The sequence below is a fragment of the Oryzias latipes genome, chromosome 12 (assembly GCF_053564925.1).
Source record: "Oryzias latipes strain Hd-rR chromosome 12, Olatipes_Hd-rR_3.1".
NCBI lineage: Eukaryota > Metazoa > Chordata > Actinopteri > Beloniformes > Adrianichthyidae > Oryzias > Oryzias latipes.
The window spans coordinates 23,547,203-23,569,422 of NC_136248.1; the positions used below are offsets into that span (position 1 = coordinate 23,547,203).

At 39.7% G+C, this 22,220-nt stretch overlaps 1 protein-coding gene across 1 annotated transcript; it reads right to left on the reverse strand.

Annotated features, from left to right (window-relative positions):
• Window positions 1–166: 166 nt before the first annotated feature.
• shc3 (SHC (Src homology 2 domain containing) transforming protein 3) lies at window positions 167–20,948 on the reverse strand. The gene is made up of 12 exons (XM_004074585.5): window positions 18,618–20,948; window positions 12,546–12,616; window positions 9,996–10,059; window positions 7,489–7,608; window positions 6,433–6,486; window positions 6,276–6,327; window positions 6,060–6,189; window positions 4,702–4,855; window positions 4,225–4,315; window positions 3,949–4,140; window positions 2,680–2,999; window positions 167–2,349 (listed from the first exon to the last, which is right to left on the reverse strand). The coding sequence occupies exons 1-12, from the start codon at window positions 19,236–19,238 to the stop codon at window positions 2,221–2,223; spliced, it is 1,998 nt and encodes a 665-aa protein (XP_004074633.1). The 5' UTR covers window positions 19,239–20,948; the 3' UTR covers window positions 167–2,220.
• Window positions 20,949–22,220: the final 1,272 nt, after the last annotated feature.

Genomic DNA, 22,220 nt, shown 5'->3' on the forward strand with positions numbered 1-22,220 from the left:
TTTATGGTTTGTGAAAGCAGTTCAACTGACAAAATGTGAAAAAAATAAGACAAAAAAAAACACCCAATACATTTTGTCATTTGGCTCAAGGGTGGGCAGTTTTAAAGGCTTGCATGTTTAAGCGACGTTAACTAAAAGCTAACAACAGTAAAGAGGAAATCAGAACTTCAACACATTCACGGTTTTATTGCCCACAGTCGTACAGAAGAAGGATAAACCCAAACCAAAGGATTCAACCTGTAAACATCATTTAAAACAGCTTTTTATTTCTTTTCTCTTGAAATTACTTGTTCCAAAATAGTGAGCTTCTGTGAGAATCCCTCTGACAAAGATTTATATTCAGAATATGGAAATGATACATTTATAATACATAATAAGAGAGTGGGAGGGAGGGAGACAGAGATATAGAACCAAAACAGTAGTCTCAAGCAGCAACTGCGCAGCAGGGCAAAACACAACCTTTAGTTAACAGGCATGCCCCATTGAAGATCAGCTATTGCACTTTAAAAAAGGAGGGGAAAAAGAAAGAGAAAACACTATTTGTACAAATAAAAGGCACATTTTCATCAACGTAAAATAGTAAAGACGCCTATTAGTGTCCCAGCGTGTTTGGTTGATTTCTCAGAGTGAATCCTTTTGTGTTAGCAGAGATTCAAGTATGGAGTCGTTTCTGTTGTTGTTGTTGTGGGTCCTTCGAAAAATAATAATGCTTCAATCCATAATGTTAGCATACTGCTTTAGAAAAAACTCTGAAGTGAAAGGTGTAGAAGGGCTACCTTCCCAACACTCCTTTTTGGCTAAATGTGTGGTAGTGAGACGCATGAAAGCTCCCTCTTGCAGCAGAACACAGGCACGTTATTTTACATTGCATCTGTCTTGTCAATCTCATTGAACATGGGCTGATTTTGGTTCAGATGAAGCGGTCCAGTGCATAAAAAAAAACCCCATAAACCTCATTCATTTGGTTTCCATCAGAGTCCAGACAGTAAGAATGGTGAAGAGGCGGCTTCTGCATTGGATGGATTCTGTTAGCCGGGCTGAAATTTGGGTCTCTTTAACAAAAATGTGGTTAATCATTTTTCGTACAAAAGAACAGCTGAAAACTTTTTAAGGTTTTAAAACAAAACAAAAAAAAAAGAGCTACACTGAGTGACCGGCGCAAAGAAGTAGTGCTGTAGTGACATCTAGTGGCTACATAGAGGTCATGCCTGGAGATATCATCACAGAACTTGTACCAGTAAACGTGTAAATGCAACAATGTTCAGTTAATTCTAAACATCTTGGTACAACCGACATTTTGATTGTGCTATTCATAAGTGGAAAAAAAAATCGAACTCATCGAGGTTCAAAAATATTTATATGAAGAAAGAAAAGCTGTAGATGTTGAGCAAGAGTGTCAGAGTGTCCACCGAATGACCGAAGCACCAAAAACGAATCACCGACTACACACCTAAAAGAAATAAGACCTCTGAAAATAGGTTAAAAAGCAGAAATATTTTACAGTGTCAGCAAACACAAGCACCTCTTCCAAATAAAAAGGGTATCAAGATCTACGAATATGGCCACGAAAACAGTTGAGTCCAAGTCATGCGACTGCAGTGACACAAGAAAATACTCTGTAAAAAGTGGATCTTTAAAGCCATCGGCAAACAGATGAGGATCCCCTTTGTACCCCGGTGCTTTGTGGCGACTGCGAAGCGAAAACGTGTTCTAAAGGTCGAGAAAAGCAGGTTTTCTTGAGTCTAAAGTCTGACTCAAATTCCTCAAAAAGAGCCTCTGCATCCTCAAACTCATTTGTCTGACGGCCTCTGTAGAAATATGGTTGTGCTTGACAGACAAAACTAAACTTTTTGAATTTTATTCTAAAATATTCTCCTATTTATGATTCTCTTCAAGGTTCAATTCACACATAATCTTTCCTACAAGAATTATACTTTTTTTTCTACCTTCTTAAAACACCAAATCAAGATTATGTCCAAATGTACCATTATCTTCTTAAAAATATAGCATTTTAGTCATCGCAACAAAATAATTAACAGTTCTAGAAATCTTCATAGTTTCTTCTTCTCTTCAACAAATCTTGCGCCTCCCAGTGATTCCAGAACAGCAGGTCAGTTAGGAGTGAACTGATCCTTTAGGCATCTTCTCATGTTTCAACTTCGAGTCCCAACGATGGGAGACTTCAAAAAGCTGTACGTTTCCCACCAGGCATTGGAAGCGTCACTGTTTCCTTGCAACCGGCTGTAGGAGACACAGCTCACTCCCCGCTGAGACGATTGGCAGGTTGTTGTCACGATGATGGCCAATCAGGTGGCTGATGCTGTCAAATATGTGGTCTTTTGTGCGTACCTTTGAAAAGAGGAAAACATTTTTTTAAGTCATTTTTTTTAATCTTTTTTTGCTACTCTTCATTAAGCTTTTATTTTTGTAAGTTCATAGTAGATACTGTAAAGTTTTTATAAGCAAAATAAAATTGGTTTGAGAACTAAAATGTGTCATACGAACACATATTTTATCAGAATGTGTTTAAACAGAAATCTTCCATAAACTTTTGGATTGAAATTGAATTGATTCAGTAGTTTGGTACCATTACAGAACCCAACTTAATCATAAATTGACTTGATAACAGCATTTAAAAATTGTATCAATAAACAGCATTCATTTCCCCCTTTCTCTTACCGTGCCTTCTGGGTCCACCAACAAAAGATGCTTGGCAAGTCCACTGTGCATGCCCGTCAGTACGTAGGACCCTGGATTGGTAGTGCTCTTGCGGACGAGAAAGTCCCCGTCTTGTTTCAGCAGTTTTTCAGCATCCCTGCGGCTCGTTTTGCCGTGGTACCACGTTTGGTCCTCTAGCTCCTCTTGTGCGCGGAAGGCCAGCGATCGAACGAGAAGGGGGCTGGAGTTGTCCACAGATGCCGCCTTGTGAAGATTCGACACGGGCGTTTGGGTTTGCCCCTGAGACGGTGGATGGGACTGGATGGCATCTTCAAAAGGCTCTGGTAGAGACAAAGAAAACAGTCTCTACCAGAAAAACAAACTTGTTCTGTGACGACAAATGTTATAATTTCAACATAACATTATGACTTACTAAAAACTACACTTTTTTCAAGTCTTTCTGTTGAATGTCCTTTGTAACAATGAACAATGTTAGTTATCTCTGGGGTAAAAACAAACTTAGGTCACGATGTGTGTGTAACAATGTGTGCCCTAAAATCTCAAGCAGTTCTATGAAGATGACACTGTGCTAAAGCTAGGAAGCCCAATTGTTTTACATTTGATCAATGCTGGGCTCACATCACCTAATTCTGCAGACAACGGTTTTTACAACAGTGTATGGGTTTATTTGTGTTTATTGATCACAATCATGTGTCTTTTTATTAAACTGTAGTTAGGATTTATTCAAAGAAGCGAAAGAGAAATGTTAGACACAAGAGATAATAATCTGAATTTATACAACTTAGAAATAATTATTTATGATATTTCAATATTAACACTATTTGAGTTTTTTATGCAGCAGGAAAAGAGGCCGAACTCTTTGGATAAGAGGCAGATCTTTTTAAAAAAATATGTTATTAATAGGTTTTACAATGTAAAACATTATAGATAAAAAATAATTCTCATGATCAAAGAATTACAGGGGTGAAAAGTGGCACACTGGTTCTAAGGGAACATTTTAACATGACTTTTTAATGGCTCACATGTAATTTATGCCGCTAGAGTCTTCATACATAGATAAAGCAGCACTTTATCAGTGTTCTCCTCTTATCTCCACATTAAACATAATTATTAAAGATTTCTAAAGTCATGGAAGCAATGGCTGGAGAATCTCTGTAATTAGAACTCAGATGTTAAAGAGCAATAATGACAGGAATATACAGACTCTAATGAAAGTCTAGTGAGCTTCCACAGATTTGTCTCAAAGTCACTCTCACTCCCACATCTTACTCATGTCAAAGAGGTCCATCTGTGGGCTGTCTTTGGTTGTGGCTGCCATGCCCTTCATCACGTTTTCTGCCTCCGCCTGGAGCGCCGCCAGCACCTGCGCATCAATCTGCTGGGTGTTCACATACGTGGGCATCTCTCCTGTTTTCGCCGCCTGACTTTTGCTCTCAGGGAAACCGACGATATCAAACGACCCTAAACATGTCAGACAAACAATCGCTGTCAAAGCAGAAAAAATGAAATGCTGATGGAAACTTCTTTTATCTCCAGTGTTCTTACCCTGTTGAATAATGATGGGCCTTCTTTCTTCTGCCCAGCCCTCACAATGCCGCCCCTGATAGTACATTTGATCCACTGACCCTGTAGCCATCTGATGACAGAAAGAAAAGACTGAAGATGCTTCTCAGTGAAAAAAAATAAAAACCTTCATAAGCAAAAACCATCCTGACACAGATTTTTGAGGCATTTACACTCAATACGCTAAAAAAACAACACTTTTTAGTGTCTCGGTGCAAATGTGTGAAACATTTCTCCACTTCAGACACATTTCCATCTAAGTGACCTCTTTGTTTCTCATATCAAGAGAAATGTGTTTGCATGAACCAGACACAAGCTGCTGACTACAGAGAACATTTTTGACCAAGTTTAGCAGGAAACTTAAAAACTTTCAGAATAAAAGCATCTCTGCAGGCAGTGGACACTGGTTAAGCAGCAATGAGAAAAACAGTTCACAAATCTGCTTTCTTTTCCACATACCTGAGATCCTTCAGATGCTGCATTCTGGTTGGTAAGTCGAGTGTCTATGAAGCCTCCAGGAGGTGGCATTTTGCCGGGTATGTTGTTATAGTACGGGTGATCTGTTGACTCCTCCTCTTCTTCTGTCCATGGCAGCTCCTCCATGTTCAATATCCTAAAGAGAAAGAACACAGGACTTAATCACATATATGTTTCTCCTATTGTTTCTGTATTTTGCTGTGAACTGCAGCACCTACAAACAGTAAAATATAATTCAATAAAGTAGTTTTAGCTTGATTTTGATTTTATTTTGCATTGTCGCCAGTCTCCAAAGCCTTCGCCAAATGCTCCCATAGAAAGTTGACCCCTGCGGGTTGGGCTGTTCAAGCCTGTGGAGAGTTGTAGTGGTAATGACCCCATGCAAATGCTGCATGCGCAGGTGTGCATATCGGACAACGTCAAAATGATACCCAGGCTAGCTAGGCTCTAATTGCAGGCGTGTCATACAATGTGCTTTATGCTATGTATTTGAACAACCACTTTTAATGAAAAGTCCAGGTTAATGCACATATTTTCACGTTTTTTGAGCGTCAGCATTCAACACAGTTTTTTTTAAAGTCAGTTTTCGGACGCTATGTACAAAACGCAGGCGTCAAAAGTTAAGCCAGTTGAACTTTGACCAATCAGGGACTCGGATTGGGTAGTGACGTATTGGTAGTGTTCTTTTCAAGACACAGAAGTACCAACCATTTGAATATCAATCATTAAGTAGTAATTAATAATTGCAGTTTGTGCCCTGCCGGAATTGTACGACTCGAAGTCTTCCATATCTTGGGAAAGAGCTGTTAGAGGGAAAGCCTGGAACAAGATTCGTGAGATTTGCACCACTTTGACATTTTGCACCAAGCCAACGTCCAAGGTACATGCGCTTGTTGTGTAAGTGTTCGCTACACTTACACGGCCTGACCATAGAAAGAAATGCTCATGAATCTTTTCACTCTACAGGCTTATCTAGCAGTCTAAGACTTTAATTTTCCTTAAACTACTGTTAAACTGATACAGCAAAAGGTTAGGGACCAGACAGCTTAAAAACATGTTTGGGAATAAAAAACTCTTGCGCTAAGAAAATCAAGAAAACCTTTATGTCATTCTGTTGTTCTATTTATGATCAAAACTCTGACCGGAGTCCCTCAGGTTTTGATTCTTGGAAGTCTGTTTGTATGATCGTTACGAGGGGTCAGGTCATACATAATGATGTTTGAATTCATAGCTAAATTTGTTGAGCTTAGCTAACCTCTGTCATAACACAATCAACAAAACTACCTCTGAATGGAGATGTACATATAAAGCTGCCTTTCCATTTGAAACAAACACCTCACCTGTCGTGTGTGGAGGACGGCTTGTTCGAGGGACACTGCAGGTACTGCTGGAAACGAAGGTCAAACGCCTGACCAATGGTGCTGATCACATCCTGGGCCAGGCCATCAGCGCATTCCAGGATGTGACATGCTAATGAGGGTTAACATGCACAACAGGTGTTAATGTGCGTTAGTGAGTAGGGCTGCATAGAGTAAGATGGTAGAGACTATTCCCACCTCTTCTGTTCACAGGGTCTTTTGCTACATAGGCAACAAAGTCTGTTGTGTCCTGAAAGAAAAGGTTGACCCTTTCAACTTTCAACATTGAGATAACAATCTCAATAGACTTTTATGTCAGATATATAAGGAAATAAAACATATTTGAGAAACTTACGGGATCTCCACCTGATGCAAAAGAGATGGACTGCATATGATGGTTGGCTATGATCTGTTAGACACAAAAATAGGAAATGCAATCTAATACTTGTGGATTCATAAAGATTCAAAAACATATAAAAATTAGAGCCACAAACCAAAACTACTCTTGTAGGTCCCTTTTGTCTACCTTTCTCAAAAACGTGGATTGTAGTTGATTAAAATAGCTTTTGTTCTTGACAAATAAAATTATTTTTGTCTTCAATCTGTATAAATGAAGATTTATTTTCCTTCTATCAGTCCGCTTGATTAAAAGGAAAAATCTGAATGAATTTCAAATTATTTAAATAGTATTAATCCATCTCTTAGAAACAATAAGTAAAGCTTCAAACCTTGAATCAGCTCATTTGGTTTGACTTGGTTAACACAGGGTACAGGGTAAATATTTGAAACCAAGATTGCACACATCCTACTATTCATAGAGCTTTTGAACCTGGTTCACTCCCCTATTCATTGATTTCTTTTTTCTTTCGATGTTAAGAGCGCTGAACAGCGGTTTGCATTAGCCGAGGGGTTTAGTTACTAATTCATTTCTCATCCACAGCCGTTCAGCTCTCAACATTGTTTGTACAGCAGGGTTTTCATTACAAAAGTTCAAATTCCATTCAACTATATATAATGTATTTGCATGTATTTGTGCTAAAGTATAATTTGAGAAAAAATACCACCTGGGTTTGAAAAAAATTAGATAATTTATACATTTTTTGTTTTGCTGTGTAACCTCCACTTTAAGCTGATTTATTTAAATAAAAGTAGAATAAAAACTGGCTGGCGACCAGTCCAGGGTATCCCTTGCCGACGCCCAAGTGGCCGGGATAGGCTCCGGCAACCCCGTGACCCCGAAAGGGAATAAACGGTTAAGAAGATGAATGAATGAAAATAGAATAAAAATTAAACATCTGACTCAAATGGCAAAAAAAAATTTGTTTTGTCTTATTTATATTGTTTTGAAAGCTAAAGAAGATTTAAACACTTATCAGTCCCTCTGTAACTGCTTTACATGATTTAGACTGACCTGTTTGCAGTCGGGGGTCATCAAGTTGAGGCTACTGGTGGAGATATTTAGGTTTATAGACATCCCAGCAAACTGCAGGTTACTCTTTCCCAAAATATTGGAAAGAGCTTTGGAGGGGGGCTGCAAAAAGTAGAGAAAGACAGGAAAACCAGTTAGGGTTTTGATTAACAAGACACTGGTTAGACCCAAAGATCCACAGAAGCAACAGTAAACGTGGGTTCGTCAATGGAATGATGGCATATCCTGAGTGATTTCTTGGCTGAATTACAAAGTCACCGCATAATAAGACAAAGTAAGTTTATTATTAAACTCCTAAGTAGTTTTTATTTCTGTATTTTGCCACCTTATTCAAATACAGATATTATCAGTGACTATAACAGATACTGAACAGATCTGGCTTTGTTGAAGCTCAAAAACTGAAACCATAAGTGAGTTGCTAAAGCAATGTCATCAGGATTGTTCCTTACAAGTTTCATTGAACTCAGGAAACATTCCCAAAGTGGCTTAAAGGAGATTGTCGGAATCTACACATGTTTCATACATGACGATTTTCTCTTATCTTCAGATTTCTATCCACAAGACTGTGATAGAGAAACATTGGTTTCTTCTTTTGGCTACTCCCTATAGCAAATCATCTGCCTCCATCTAATATTTAGTAAACCCCTCTACCACACCTACCACCCTTATGTCCTACTTCATTACACCTGTGAATCTCCTCTTTGGTCTTCCTCTAGACCAGTGCTTCTCAATTATTTTTTGCAAGCCCCCCCATAGGAAAAAGACCCCCCCCCCCACCTGCAGCGGTGACAAAATATTGGGTTAGTATCTATAAGAATTGTATAAGCATACCTAAAATTGTATCTTTTAACATTAACAAAAGAAAAAAAGAAAAATAAATCCACTTTCAACAAATATTACCTTTATTTTGCCACAGAAACCCTGATATAGTCTAAAACAGAAAAAAAGCTTAAAGTGCCTGAAATAAAAAAAAATCTGTCAGTCCTTATTTAAACTAGAAACATTTTGACCAACTGAATCATTTGATGCTGAGAAAAATAATTAAATCAATAAATAATATTAAATTTAAATTGATCTGAAACATAAACACAGCAGCATCAATATATTTAACGTTTTAGTCTGAAGAAATAGGTAAAAACAATCGGCTGATTCTTTTTCTAAATGATGGATTGTTTATCCATGATCTCATAAAGGGCAGCTGTTTTCCTGCATTACCTGCTGTCTTTCTGTCAAATACTGACACCAACTAAACCACAGGCTGACAAAGAATACATTGATGGAAAATATAGACACGTCATCAAAATGTCTACAATAGGTAATAAAGAATGACATTATTAGAATGAGCTTAGGAATCTAAAGGCATGCCATGATCCTGGTCAGGGCTCCGTGTGCGCCATTCCACCTCGCAGCTTGAGCCCACTATCCTTCCCCTCTCCTTCTCACTGCGTTTGACAGGAGACAGGAGCAACTGCAGGGACAGCAGTTCACAGTTCCAGGCTAATACAAACTCTGTCATGTAACAGATAATAGGACACCAATAGTGGCGCAGATTGTTTTCCAAGCACTGAGCCGCTGTCACGCTGTCACTACATGTGCCTAATACCGCTACTATTGCATGCCCCCCCTGCCCCACTATTTGAGAAGCACTGCTCCTTGGTATCACCATCATCAGCATTCTTTTAAGTTTAATTACTTCAGCTTCCACCCAGTCAGCAACCACTGATTTAAAACATTCCTTATCACCACACAACACCCAGAATATCATCAAAATAGTTTATGGGGATTTTGTTTTGTTTTGGCAAACATTTAGGAAGCTCTGTGATAGATGTCATACATTGATGCGAAAGAAACTTCTATGTTTCAAAGAAAAAGGGGAAAACGTCCTGTTTTTTAAAGATATTTGGAAATTGGAAAAATAGTTAAAAAGGTTGAATTAAAAAAAAGTGATCATAAATCTTATTAAAAATGCTATTTAAAATAAATGATGTCAATCAACACAAGAAAAAAATAAAGTAGCAAACTTGGATGTGAGCAACGTGCTTCTCATCCAGACAAACTAACATTTTACATGATCCATTCATTCAGACAAACCAGCCTGGATCGATTGAGTTTCATAAACTCCTCCCTGACATTTGAACAAGCTTCATTTAACATCCCAACCCCCTCAAAAAAAAAGAAAAAGAAAAAACAAGCCCAGTATCACTGATCACAACAGATACTGTGAGCTCCATGAGTCACTAAGCGCTGTGTCCAAAACATGGTGGGTGGAGCCACCCCCACGCACATGCAGACCCGTGCCTCTTCATCCCCGTCCTCTGCCTCTCTTTTTACAGGAAGGACAAATGAAAAACACACTGAGTAGAGACTATTTATAGAACATGGATGGGGGGAAAGAAGATCGTTTTCACTTTTATCAACCAAATATGCTGTTGGCATAATTTCTTTCACGCACACACACTCCTCCTATACGCTTCTGTCCATCAAAGCACCTTTTTCTTCCGGAGGGCTCCTTTGGTCCCAGGAACAGCTTCACACACCAGACTTATGGCTTCCCTAGTGGGAGGGGGGAAGAGTGGGGAAGAATACAACAATGAGAGCTGAACATGTTATTTATCTATAGCAGGAAGATAAAACAGGGATGGAGACAGGTCAGCTGGTTAGTGAAGCAAGCAATTGATGGAGAATGCTGTAAAATGGCTTCAGTCTCCAGACTGAAGCAGAAGATTTTAAAATCAGGGTGGAAGGAGCATCTTAGGAGGAATCTGTAACGCCTGTTCAAGCTGCGTCAGGAGAGGAAATCCTGCTTCAATCTGGTAACAAATAAATGTTAATTCATCTGCCCAAGGTCACTCTAGACTAATTCCTCATGGTCCTTTAGAGACATAGGATGAGGTATAAGAGAACTGGACTGAGTGAGTGTGACGTTGCCTATAAAAAACGGTCAGTCAAAAATCACTTGCCATTTTTTGCAATAGATGCCACCACTTCGGAGACAGATGTAAGCAGTGATTGGCCCGGGTCAGTCGGAGTCAACATTTCTATGGCAACCACTCTTGCTAATTAGGAGTGTGCTTGTTGAAAAGCCACACCCCTACCACTTGAAAGAAGGGCTCGGGAGAATTTGTCAATCAAACGTTTCGACTGTTCAACATGGGGTGCCAGAGGGCAGCATATGCTTTCATCGAGGGATCTGATTGGTCAGTTTATGACTGACCAATAACTTGAAATAAAGGAAAACATGTGACTAAAAAATATGAAGATTATCAAGAACATGTTCAAAAATCTGTGGTAGAACAAGAACAGTTAGTCTGACAAATACAATAACTGAGTAATAGCTGTTTATTTCTCTATACAAGTCTATAGAGAAAGGATTTTGGCTTCTTGGAACCAGCAGGTACTTCCTGTTTGGAACGCAAGGGGGCGAGGTCACTCAGTCCAGTTTTTTCATGTAGTCAATGGGTGGAGGTCACTCAGGAAGCTAAAGGAGGCTTTTAATGGCTGCTGCAGCTAGTTTTTTGTCCTAGAGTTGTAGTTAAGACTACTTCAAAGTAGGCGACCATGTGACTTCCATGTTTTTTCTACTATTTTCTAAATCAAATAAACCCTAGATTACACAGATCCCAACACTGCTTAAAACTACTACCGAAAAGAGAGTTAATGGTTGATGATGTATGATTCAATAATACATGAAAAACTGAGCTAATACAAGAAAAGATTTGTTTCCAATGTTGCTATAAAATTTGCATTATTGATTCTTTCAGTTCCCTTTTTTCGGTGTAAATGACCAGCCCAGTGTAAATTCGTTAAAAAAAAAACAACATCAACTGATATTAATTTGAATCAGATCATGACCTTGTGAATATTTAATATTTTAGGGTTTAGGTGCTTTGTGTCGCCCACTCAAAGTACCAGAACCCTAATTATTACTTTACTTTGGGACGGTTTGGGACTCATTAAAGCATCAAGTGATGCTTAAACTTTAACTCGTTTTTTGGACAGTGGATGATTGATATTCAGCAAACTCAATGATCTTTTATGATTTTATTTATTTCTTTGTTTTGAAATATATTAAAAACTATAAATATATATATATATTCTCGTTCATTTCCCTAATAGATAAACTGCGACTGCTTTAAAAAAATGTCTTTCCTTAAGGTTGTTTTCTGTCACAAATTACAAATGACAAAAACAGAACAAAATGCTTTTTAATTCAAGTCTTTCATCTTTAAATATATCTTTATTTTTTAACAATAAACACCAATTTTTACTTTTTTTTTGTTGTGATTCTCAAAAACAAATTAAAAATTTTACTTGCAAGGCCAATTATTGGAGAAATCCTCCCTCCATAGCTTTGGTGTAAAGTAGGACAGAGCCGCTGTTGTGGAGTTTTACTAATCAATGATGTCGACTTTAGGAAGTCAAGCAGATAAGCAAACATGACACAAACCCATCTTTGGCCTGCATCAGCACCACTCCACCTCCATTACTGATTTTAGGGATCACACTCTTTAAATCAATGTTATATTATGAACTTTAGTGTTTAGAATGAAGTAAATTTCAGCAGAAATGTGAAGAGAACATGCATGTAAATAAAATAAAAACAGCCTGTGCGGAAGTGATTTAAAAATGAAAAATAAAGAAGGTAAATTATCAATTAAAAAGGTAGTAGAATGCTGTAGCCATAATAGGAAAAAAAAAAGGAAAAAATATTGGTTAACTGGTAGAAACACAAGAAAAAGAAACAAGCAGAAAATGTAATTCAATTAAATAAAGCTAAGTTTCACACACGAGCTGTAACGTACTGACTTAAGGCCTCATCACGGGTTTTTTGTTTAGAACTGTAAGCAGACCTGTAAGGGTTTTTGGGTTCTGGGTATTTCACATGTTTTCATTTGGCTTCAGTTAAAAGAGAAGGTCCAAGTTTGTTAAAAACCAATAACATAAAGAATCATAAAAGTGATCCTAAAGCTGCAGGGATTTCAGATGAGCCTTTGTCTTGGTAGATGAAAAAAATAAGAGCGTTTCTGTTTGGAGCATACCTTGTGATTTGTGATCTTGTTGTGAAATCCAGGGATCTCATCGACCGCAAGACTTCTATGCACCCCAGATACTGCAACACAAGAATGACGAGTGTGAAATAAGAAAGTGTTCAAACATGCTAAGACACAGAAGAACTGATATGAACCAAGTCGGTTAGCTGCATGAGTGTCTACCCTGAGATTGGAAAGTTGTGTTCAAGTCCAAATACTGTAAATACTGTAAAAACGCTACCTAAAGTCTTTCTGCTAGACATATAGCAGTCCTGGGAGCTTAACTTTTTCCAATACCGATAACTGATATTTCACCTGCGGCCGATAGCCGATATTTTCAAATACCGATATTTAAGCGTCCACAGTAACACAAATTTTGGATTTCGTTTTTGTTTCTTTATTGGAAATGTATAACTTTTCTTTAACTGGAAAATCACATTGTACTTAAACTTTTTAACATACAGCAAGGAATCTTATACAAACAAGCATCCCAGCATAACATGGAACAACATGTATCCCTATCAAAAAGAAAATTTACTTTGTAACAGTCAAATACTGGCTATGACTGTAAATATAAGCTTCCCAATATTTTAGAAACAAGTATACATTTCAAAAATAAAGTGTATCTAAAAACAATCTGAATAATATCGGTAGATTTTTCAATATCGGACTGATAACGACAAACTCAAGTTACGCAAATATCCTCCAATACCAATACTGGCACCGATATATCGCCCGTCCCTAGTTGAACCCCCAACTGGTCCCCAATAACTGCAGATCACTTCTCCCCTTGATGATGGTTTTAATATAGAGAACAAATTTAACACCCAGGTGTTAGACAGCTAATTAGATTTTAACTTTAGGTCAAATTTCCTCCAGAAATTGACCAAAATTAGTTTTAAAAAAAGCAAAGAAAAGTTGCAACACAATTGATTAATTTACGGGGCATTCTCATCAACGGACCTCTTAATAAATTTGAAATGTATTTGTCCAGCTCCATAATAACTTTACCACAGTTTACTGAACTTGGGTACTTGACCTCCACAAGCGTTCAGGTGAACTTTGACACTTTCCAAACAAAGTGGACTATCTGAGCGAAGTTACCTTAATGCGCCATTATTGTAACTTTTTTGAGCAACTTTCTCTTTCCAATCCCAGAACAAACAAACTAAACACATTTTGATAGGTAAATAAGAAAAGTGTAGTGCAGAGTGAGCCAGAGCAGTTCAACATAAAGAAGCCTTTTTAGAACTTAGAAGGAACAACTTGACCGTGAAAAACAATTTATATTACCATGGAATATATCTTCTCTGTTCAGCTGAGCCCTACAAAATAGGAAATGTATAATCTGGCCTACACTTTCCAGTAGCAGATGGTAATCACCGTAGCCCCACAGTTGGAAGGGTCTGGTTCAAATCTTGGCAGGGTTCTTTTGTGTGAACTTAGCATGTTTTCCCCGTACATGCGTGGGTTTTTCTCTGGGTGCTCCGCTTTCCTCTTCAATCCAAAAACCTGTTTAATTGGTGACTGAACTGTCCCGCAGACTGGTCCCCAACCTTTTGCAGAACCCGGTAGTTTTTCAAAACAAAACTTCCTTTATAATAACAAATAATAAATTAAAAAAACGGAAATAATGGCAGTTAGCACAGGCATTTTTTTTCTGTCTGCGGTCCGGAGGTTGGGGACCACTGCTGTAGAGCATCAGTGTGTGCGGCCTTCCGATGGACTGCATTGTGCAAACTATATGGGATGTACCCTACCAATGTCCCAAGGTTTAGGCTCCAGCAGGTGACCTTGCACAAGAAAATGGAGGAATAAAGGATGGATGGAGGTTTTCTAGTATGTAAATTGTGAGCCAATGTCAGAGGCACAAATAGACTCAAGTGGTTAGTGAAAAATAGCAAGAGAAGCAGATAAACTGACAGGGTATCGTGCAACAGCTTATGAGTGAAGCCTGCTGCAGGCGTGTGATGTGTCCAACGTCATCATGCTCATAAGATCGAAGGAAAAACCTAGCGGTACAGTTTTTTCCCTATCATCTAACACAATAATTACTTTTATAAAATATTTAGCTAAAAATTGTACCAATGTTGTTATGCATCCCAACACATAACAATGGTTTATGTTACTGAAATAAGGATCAGCAATGTATACTTTATTTGTACTGTAGTGTCCTTTTTGGCTCTTGTTCTCTTGGTAAAATAGTGAAGTGTGTCTCTAACATCAATTAACTATGCCTGATTATATGTTTAAGGAAATCTATTACTACGTTCACACCGGGATCGGAGACGTGCATTCAAGCGACCACTTCCAATGAAAAGTCTATGCGTGTTTCGCGTTGAACAGTCTCATGCTCGTGTATCGCTATGGAAGTTTTCAAGTCGAACGTGAGCTGAAAGTTAAACCAGTTCAACTAATCATGGACTCGGATTTGGTAGTGACGTATGGGAAAGATCTTATTAAAAGAACAACAGTGAAGATTTAAAGGTTTAAAGATTTAAGAATTGATGCTTGTGCCATAATTATATGACACCAAGTTCTTTATATATTGGAGTAGAGCTGTGAGAGAAAAAGCCTGAAGCAAGATTCCTGAGATTTGCATCGCTTTGACATTTCGTACCCAGCTTCTTCCATCTGTGAGTAGTATCGGTTATTGACCGCAGGACTGGGATGAGGGTTCCTTTCCCATTGGGTGCGATGAGCTTTGTCCAGTGTGGGTCCGTGGTCAAGACGCTTCATGCTACTGTCTAACCATATTCCCACAAGCCCTAAGTCTGGGTCCCCCAGTGCCGGTCCCTAGCACGGATAAAATAAAGGGTTGTGTCGGGAAAGGCATCGGGCGTAAAAAGCTCTGTCAAACCACCTGTGCGAATCAGTGAAAGCTGATATGCTGTGGCGACCCCTGAAGGGGTATGCCAAAAGATGCACAACAACATGTTTAAAGTGTTTCTGCACCAACGCCAAACATAGCCAATAAGAAATCAAAACACTGAGGAGGACAAAAAAGCTCCCATAGCAACAGTCTGACACAGAGCTGACAGTGACTGCTTCTTTGCTAAAAAATAGTTTGTGGTTTGGATGATGCTGGTCCTTCTGTGTCAGAAATTCGCCTTCAGTTCCTGCGAGCTACTCGCATTACAGACGTTACACTTATTCTGATTAATATTGCAGAGACCAGGAACATTTTGTGCTGACAAGTCCCTATCATTAGCAGATCCACGTTGATAATCTGGCTGTAAACAAACTGGCACCCAATGCTCCCTACTGTTTTTTGTAAAGATTTCCAAGGTATTACAACAATAAATTGGGTTTTTTTTACTCCTCAGTTCTCCACTGGGCATTAAGAATTTCAAACAACTTTTTTTTTAACATTGTATTTGCAGATATTTTTACCGCTCTCCGCTTTCAGAACAATGAGATCGAGGGGGCTGATTCTGCAAAGCTAAAAATACATCAAACCACTTGAAAGGGTAGATCTATTCTCAGCACAAAAATAAAACATTTTCTGCTGCCTTGCTAAAACAGTCAAAGGACGAGTTCAATTTTGACCTGATATTAAACACAGCAGAGCATCCATTATTGATTTTGGTAAACAAAACAACCTATAAGTTATTACACCTTCTGTTGCCAACAGAAAACTATTCACAACCATAGCAACAGTTTGCATTACAGCAATTTTTCACAAGTTCAAAAGACGGTATTTTTCCAAACTCCAGATGCCAACAAAAACAGAACCTGCAGATTTACTGCAGGTTTACCATTTAAAATGTGTTTTTTTCTTTTATTTGCTTTTTTTTTCTTCAGCGTTCTTAAAACTGTTTTGGTTGAATATGAGGAACAAGTCAATTGGAGTGAACAACACGCATGACAGTTGTTGGAACACAAGCTCTGTGCTGCTTAACCCCTTAACAACAGAGTTTTAGCTTTAGGGTTGACATTTTTTCGACTACCGTAACTCTTCAACAGTTTGCTCAGCTACGATAACTCAGGTAGATTCTACGCTGATATGCAACATTAATGAGTACAGTAGTGAAGTGCTTAGGCCGTCAATGTAAACAAGCTCATTCTTTCGTGTAAAAAAAAAAACTTTGCACCATCTTCACGTTGATCGCGTGAATAGTCCAGGACTTACGGTGTGTCAAATATAGTGTTTTTTAGATGTCGTCAGCAAAATCTCCAGTGTTAGAGGGTTACTAGCATTTCAATTGACTAAAAGAACAAACAAACTTTTAAGCTTTTGACAAGAGTGACTTATAAAATTCAGCTTTGGCAACAAAAGATGTGGTGCTAAGACAGAGTAGACCCTGAATCTAGAAAAAAGCCACCTGGAATTGGATTCAAAATGTATTTTGTTCCTTCTCTCATCTGTCTCTGCCGTTTCAACCATTTACCCAACCACAGAGGGGCCACTTTTGTGGCACAAATATGGTAACTATGGGTTCCACACGTGTTTTGTAGGCTGATAAGTGACTCTTTGTCTCTTAAGTCTGAATGTGTGTGGTTGTGGTAAATGTATGTGGCCCAGACAAACTCCTCAGGGATTATCCCTCCGTTGCCAGACAGCGGCTGAGATAAGCTCCAGCAACCTTTTGACTCTATGCAGGAATAAGCAAGTATGGAAGATAAATTATGCAATTGTTCAGCCAATAAAAATACAATATGTTTATTCTTAAAAAATGGCTTGACTGCTTGCTTTATTTAGACCGAGTGGAACCCTTTCACACCAGAGCTTTAGATCCAGTGTTTGCATTCTTTCGACCAACGTAACTCTTCAACCTTGTACACAAAAGACCTGATTCCAGCGGATTCTGAAGCAGATGAAAAAGCAGCTTTGCGCTGATATGCAACACTTTACAGTATTGACCGCAAAAATGGTCAAAGAGTTGCGGTAGGTCAAAGAGCATGTGCTATTAAGGTGTCGTCTGCGACAGCTCCGGTGTTAAAGGGTTAATGAATTCCTAGAAACAATAAAGATGTCAGGAAAAAATTAATTAACAAATGACTGAAAGTGTGTATATGTCACCCTCAATCAATGTCCCTTCAGTGTGCTGAGGTGTGATGCGTGGGAGGGACCACATGACGCTTATTAAAAGTGCTGGGAGCACAAACAGGGGGAGCAGAGGAGTTAGGGGGGCAACAGACCCACATCACCACCCCCCACCCCTTCCCAGTGTGGATGCTTTCAGGATCGACCGGACAAATAGGCGCTCCTTGCTTTAAAGCGGTTAATGGAATGTCACGCTGCAGGATAGTGAAGGCTTTATGTTCCAGTTGTAGGTGTCATACGGTTGCAATCATCCTGTTTAACTTGGAGCATAATGCTTTTCAGCGTGTGACGATGCTCTGCACGCTATCGTGTCTCCAGACCAAAACTATTTTCGCTGTTGACTGTGCCGCACAAATGAAGGAGATTCATTTTTAAATCTTTTTATTTTGGGGGGGGGGCTTCAGTTAAAAAGACACCCCCCCCCCTCTCCATTCACTTCACACCTTGAAGAGCATCATCGCTCCTGATGCTAGTGACTCATTGCTGGCATGATGACATCACAGCTCCTCTAGTTGTGCAGCAACTTCAGTGATGTACGTCGGCCAAACGTATAAAGAACAGGGATGCAACCGTAATGAGACAAACACGTGCCGCTTGCCTTTTTTGTCTCCATTCAACCTTTTTTAAAGATCAATCCCAGCTGTAGAGACCAGAGAGACTCACAAGGTACAGAAATAACACATCACCATGGTTACAAAATCAAAACGCTGGAGCTCCACATGCAGAAGAATGAAATGCCACACAAAAGGACATTTTTACATCCGTTTTTACCCTGACAAAACGGGCTTTTGTCTCTTGCTTTTCCGACCGTTGACCTTCAATTCCTAAATTATTCAATATCTGCTTTCTGACTGCTGCTCCTTCACTGAGGCTCCTGCTCCTGCCAGCATAAATACACCCACTCAGTAGCATGTTGTACTGCGCAAGTGGAAGTACATTTTCACGCTTTTAGTCATCTTGCAGGTAACTAAAATATTCATTGAAAGCAAGCACCAGTGAAGTAATAAATAAAAAAGGACAGAGAGGCTGCCAACCTTTACGATGTATGTGACTCCTGGACCAGAAATCTTCTCGTTTGAGTGAAGCCATCCTCTCGAAGGTTTGCTCACCAATCCACCACCTCCGCCCGGGTTCCAGTCCTCCCCGCTCGGCAGAAGTTCGTCCAGCCTGCTCTTCTTGCTCATGCTGAGCGCTGGCTCCTGTTGCGAACAGGGTACTGAATGGGAGCTGCACAGAGAGCCTCCCACACCAGAGGCAGCTGCTGCTGTGGCTGCACTGGGGCTCGAGCCGCTGGAGCTCCCTGATCCCCCACCCCCCTGCAGCTTGGACACAGCCAGGTCCTTAACAGCCGAGGGCAGACCTTTGATTCCCAGCAGGCTGCCCGAGTTGCTAAATTTTAGGTTGGACACCTTGTTGATGAGGGTGCAAAGGGTGGTGCCTCCATCTTCCAGGTGGTCTGAGCCGTGGCTGGTGGGGGCGTTTGACAGAGGGGTGCCGGAGGAGGACTGAACCTCGGTTGGGGGGGTGTAAGGCGTCTCGGCTGCAGAATGAGGGGTGGCCGAGACCTTGGGGTTCATGGATAGGCCGTGGAGAAGCTCATCGACCGATGTTACTGACTCATTCCTGAAGCGGTTGTACTTGGTACGGTGAAGCATACCCTTCCCTCTCTTGCTGAAACGCCTGCCTCCACCAACCAACACGCACCGCCTGCCTTCCTCACAAGCCTGCTGGCAGACGTGGCCGAGCCGCCGAGATGATCCTCCTCTCCTGTGACATAGCAGCAGCAACGCAGGCAGCAGACGCCATTCAGCTGTTACAGGCCACCTCACTGATTTTTTTCCTTCCTTGTTAAGGTTACAGTGTTGGTGGTGAGTTGGGGCCGATTCTGGCGCTGCCACCAAAGTCCAATCCCCGCGGAGTAAAATCCAGAGCTGCAGGCGATCCGTCACAGAGGAATATATACACACAATCCGTGGAAACACAACATCTGAGACAGAGGAAGGGAAAGGAAGAAAAAGCTGCTGTGGTGTAGCTTTTCCCGTGCTGTTTTGCTGTAGATTCCTGCCTTAAAATCCAAAAAGTGAAACAGGAGGAAAAAATAAAAATACAAAATCTCCACGGCTGATGATCACGGACACTGAAATTGAAGAGCAAATACTCTGCTGCCTGCCTGCCGGCTCAGAGCTAAAGCATGACTCACTGATCTGAGAAAACCTTCCCAACAAAAGGCTTGCTGAACACTGCAAATCACTTCCTGTTCGAGGGAGAGAGGGGGGAAAAAACTCCCACTTATAGCACACTGGAGCCAATCAATTTTTAAATTCCATGCTGAATCTCTAGAAACATTTCCCCTTTTATTTACTTTTCTTGGGGGGGAAATGGAATAAGAAGAAGAAGCCTGACAGTGTCAGTCCTTAAATAACAATTCTGCATCATTTCTGATGAATTGAGACCAGCAGTCGCTTGAATATTTCGACATGAGGATGCCACAGCATGTAGTGGTCAAAAAGAGATAAGCAACAAAAGATTCAATTTAAAAGGTTTTCCATAAATACGTCATGATCAATTATGCTACAATAAATGATGTTCCTTGTGCAAAAAATATATTTTTTTAAAATAAATTCAAAGATTTCAATTACATCAATAAAAGGAAAAGAAAAGAATTTAGGGATTTTTCCCAATGAGGATTATTATATTATACAATAACTGTACAACATAAAACAAACTGGCCACTTACTGAACTTGCTGCCTTCCTTCCAAAAAATAATCAGAACCTCATTAAAAGCGCTTCCTTAATTTTTGAGGAAAAAATGGTGAAAAAACGAGAAATCTATCTCTCAATTAACAAGCCGATTCATAAAATCCCAGTGCAAACTTGTAAACGCATCTTAAAAGAAAGGGAACAAAATAATAATTGGGAGCCACATTGTTGTGAGTTAAAAAAGAAAAAAGTGATGTGACAAAAAAGCTCAAGAATCTCCCAGAAAAGGCAGCTCATCATCGTCTCCCCGGCAGCAAGAAGCGCACATTCATATAAAATGTCCTCAGAAGCGTGCAGCAAAGACGAACGAACGGCTGCTGCTCATTCATAAGCAGCTTCCGCTCTCACTGTGCTGCAGATTTCGCACTGCAGTCCCTCTAAATATCTTCCTTTCCAGCCTCGCAAAAGAGAGGGGGGGCAGCAGGTCTGCTTTCCCTTAGCAGAAACAAAAGATGAACAGAAAGACACATCAGAAGAGGAGGCAAAGAGACGGAAGAAAATAAGAGACAATGACCCCCCCGTCCCTGCCGGGGGAAAAAATGTGCTAAATTGAATGTTTTGTGTGAATGAAATAACCGGCTGGCATAGCAGTGTTTCTGTGAATGGAATAAAGGTCTCTCTGCCTCTGCAAGGCAATCCCTCGGGATGGCATGGTTCTGTCCAATGAGGAGCCAGATGGATGACTCATTCAGAGGACGCTTGCAGAATAGTGGAAGAGACCATTCCCCTCATAGGTGTTCATTTTTTTACCTACAAACAGCTCTTTTTTAAATTTAGAAATAAAAACACTCCTTTTGTGGGTGAAGATGAAAGGATTTCATGAGGAAATCAGCTGCATGCTTTTCAGCTAAAAAAAAACACACTGTACAAAACGCCAAACGGAGTCCTGCCACCCCTGTCTTTGGAATTGTCATCATTATCCCTTTTTTTCCCTCCATGTGACCAGTTGCCACCTACCCATTTAATTCATTATTTCTGACAAGTATAAGAGCCAATAAAAAAATCAAAAAGACAACAAATACATTTAACTTCAAAGATACATTTGGAATAAATAACTTATACATATTTAGTACCATCCTATAATTCAGTATTAAATTTTCAGATAGCTAAAGCTTCAAACTAAGCAATGGTGGTACATACATGAGGCCATACCATTAAGTTGACCAATACATTTTCGATTTAAAGATCTATTTTAATGGGTTGGTCCATTTTTCTAAACCCAGCGTCATCTATGACTGTCCATTTCTTCCATTTAATTTCTAAATAGGTGGCATAGGTTGCAATATTTGACTGTAAATGAGAACTGGACTGTGTGAGTGTGATGTCACCCATAGAAAATGTCCAACGTCTCCAACCAAATCAAGTCAATTCAGTCGCCATTAATTCGCGATATAGACGCCGGCATGTAAGAGCCAGATGACAGCAATAAAAAACTGATTGGTCTGAGTTGGTCTGAGTCATCATTTTTATGGCAACTACTCTGGCTAATCAAAAGTGAGCTTGTTGATAGGCCACGCCCCTACCACTTCAAAGCGGACTAGAAAAAATCTGTCAAATATTTCGAACATGGGGGCCAGCAGGTACCATACTCTTCTACTAAGGCATCTGTTTGGTCAGTTTATAACTTGAATAACTTGCACAGCAGAAAAAATATGGAAAAAAATGCGGATTAGAAAGAACATGTTAAAAACAGGTAGCAGAACAACAATGATTATTCTGACAAATAGAAAGAATGACTGAGTAATAGCTGCTTATTTCTCAATAGCAGTCTATGGGATTTTAGCTTCGGAGCCGACGGGTACTTCCGGGGGAATAAGTCACTCAGTCTACTTCTCAGATACAGTCAATGGTTGTAACATCTGCGACTGTTCAGCTG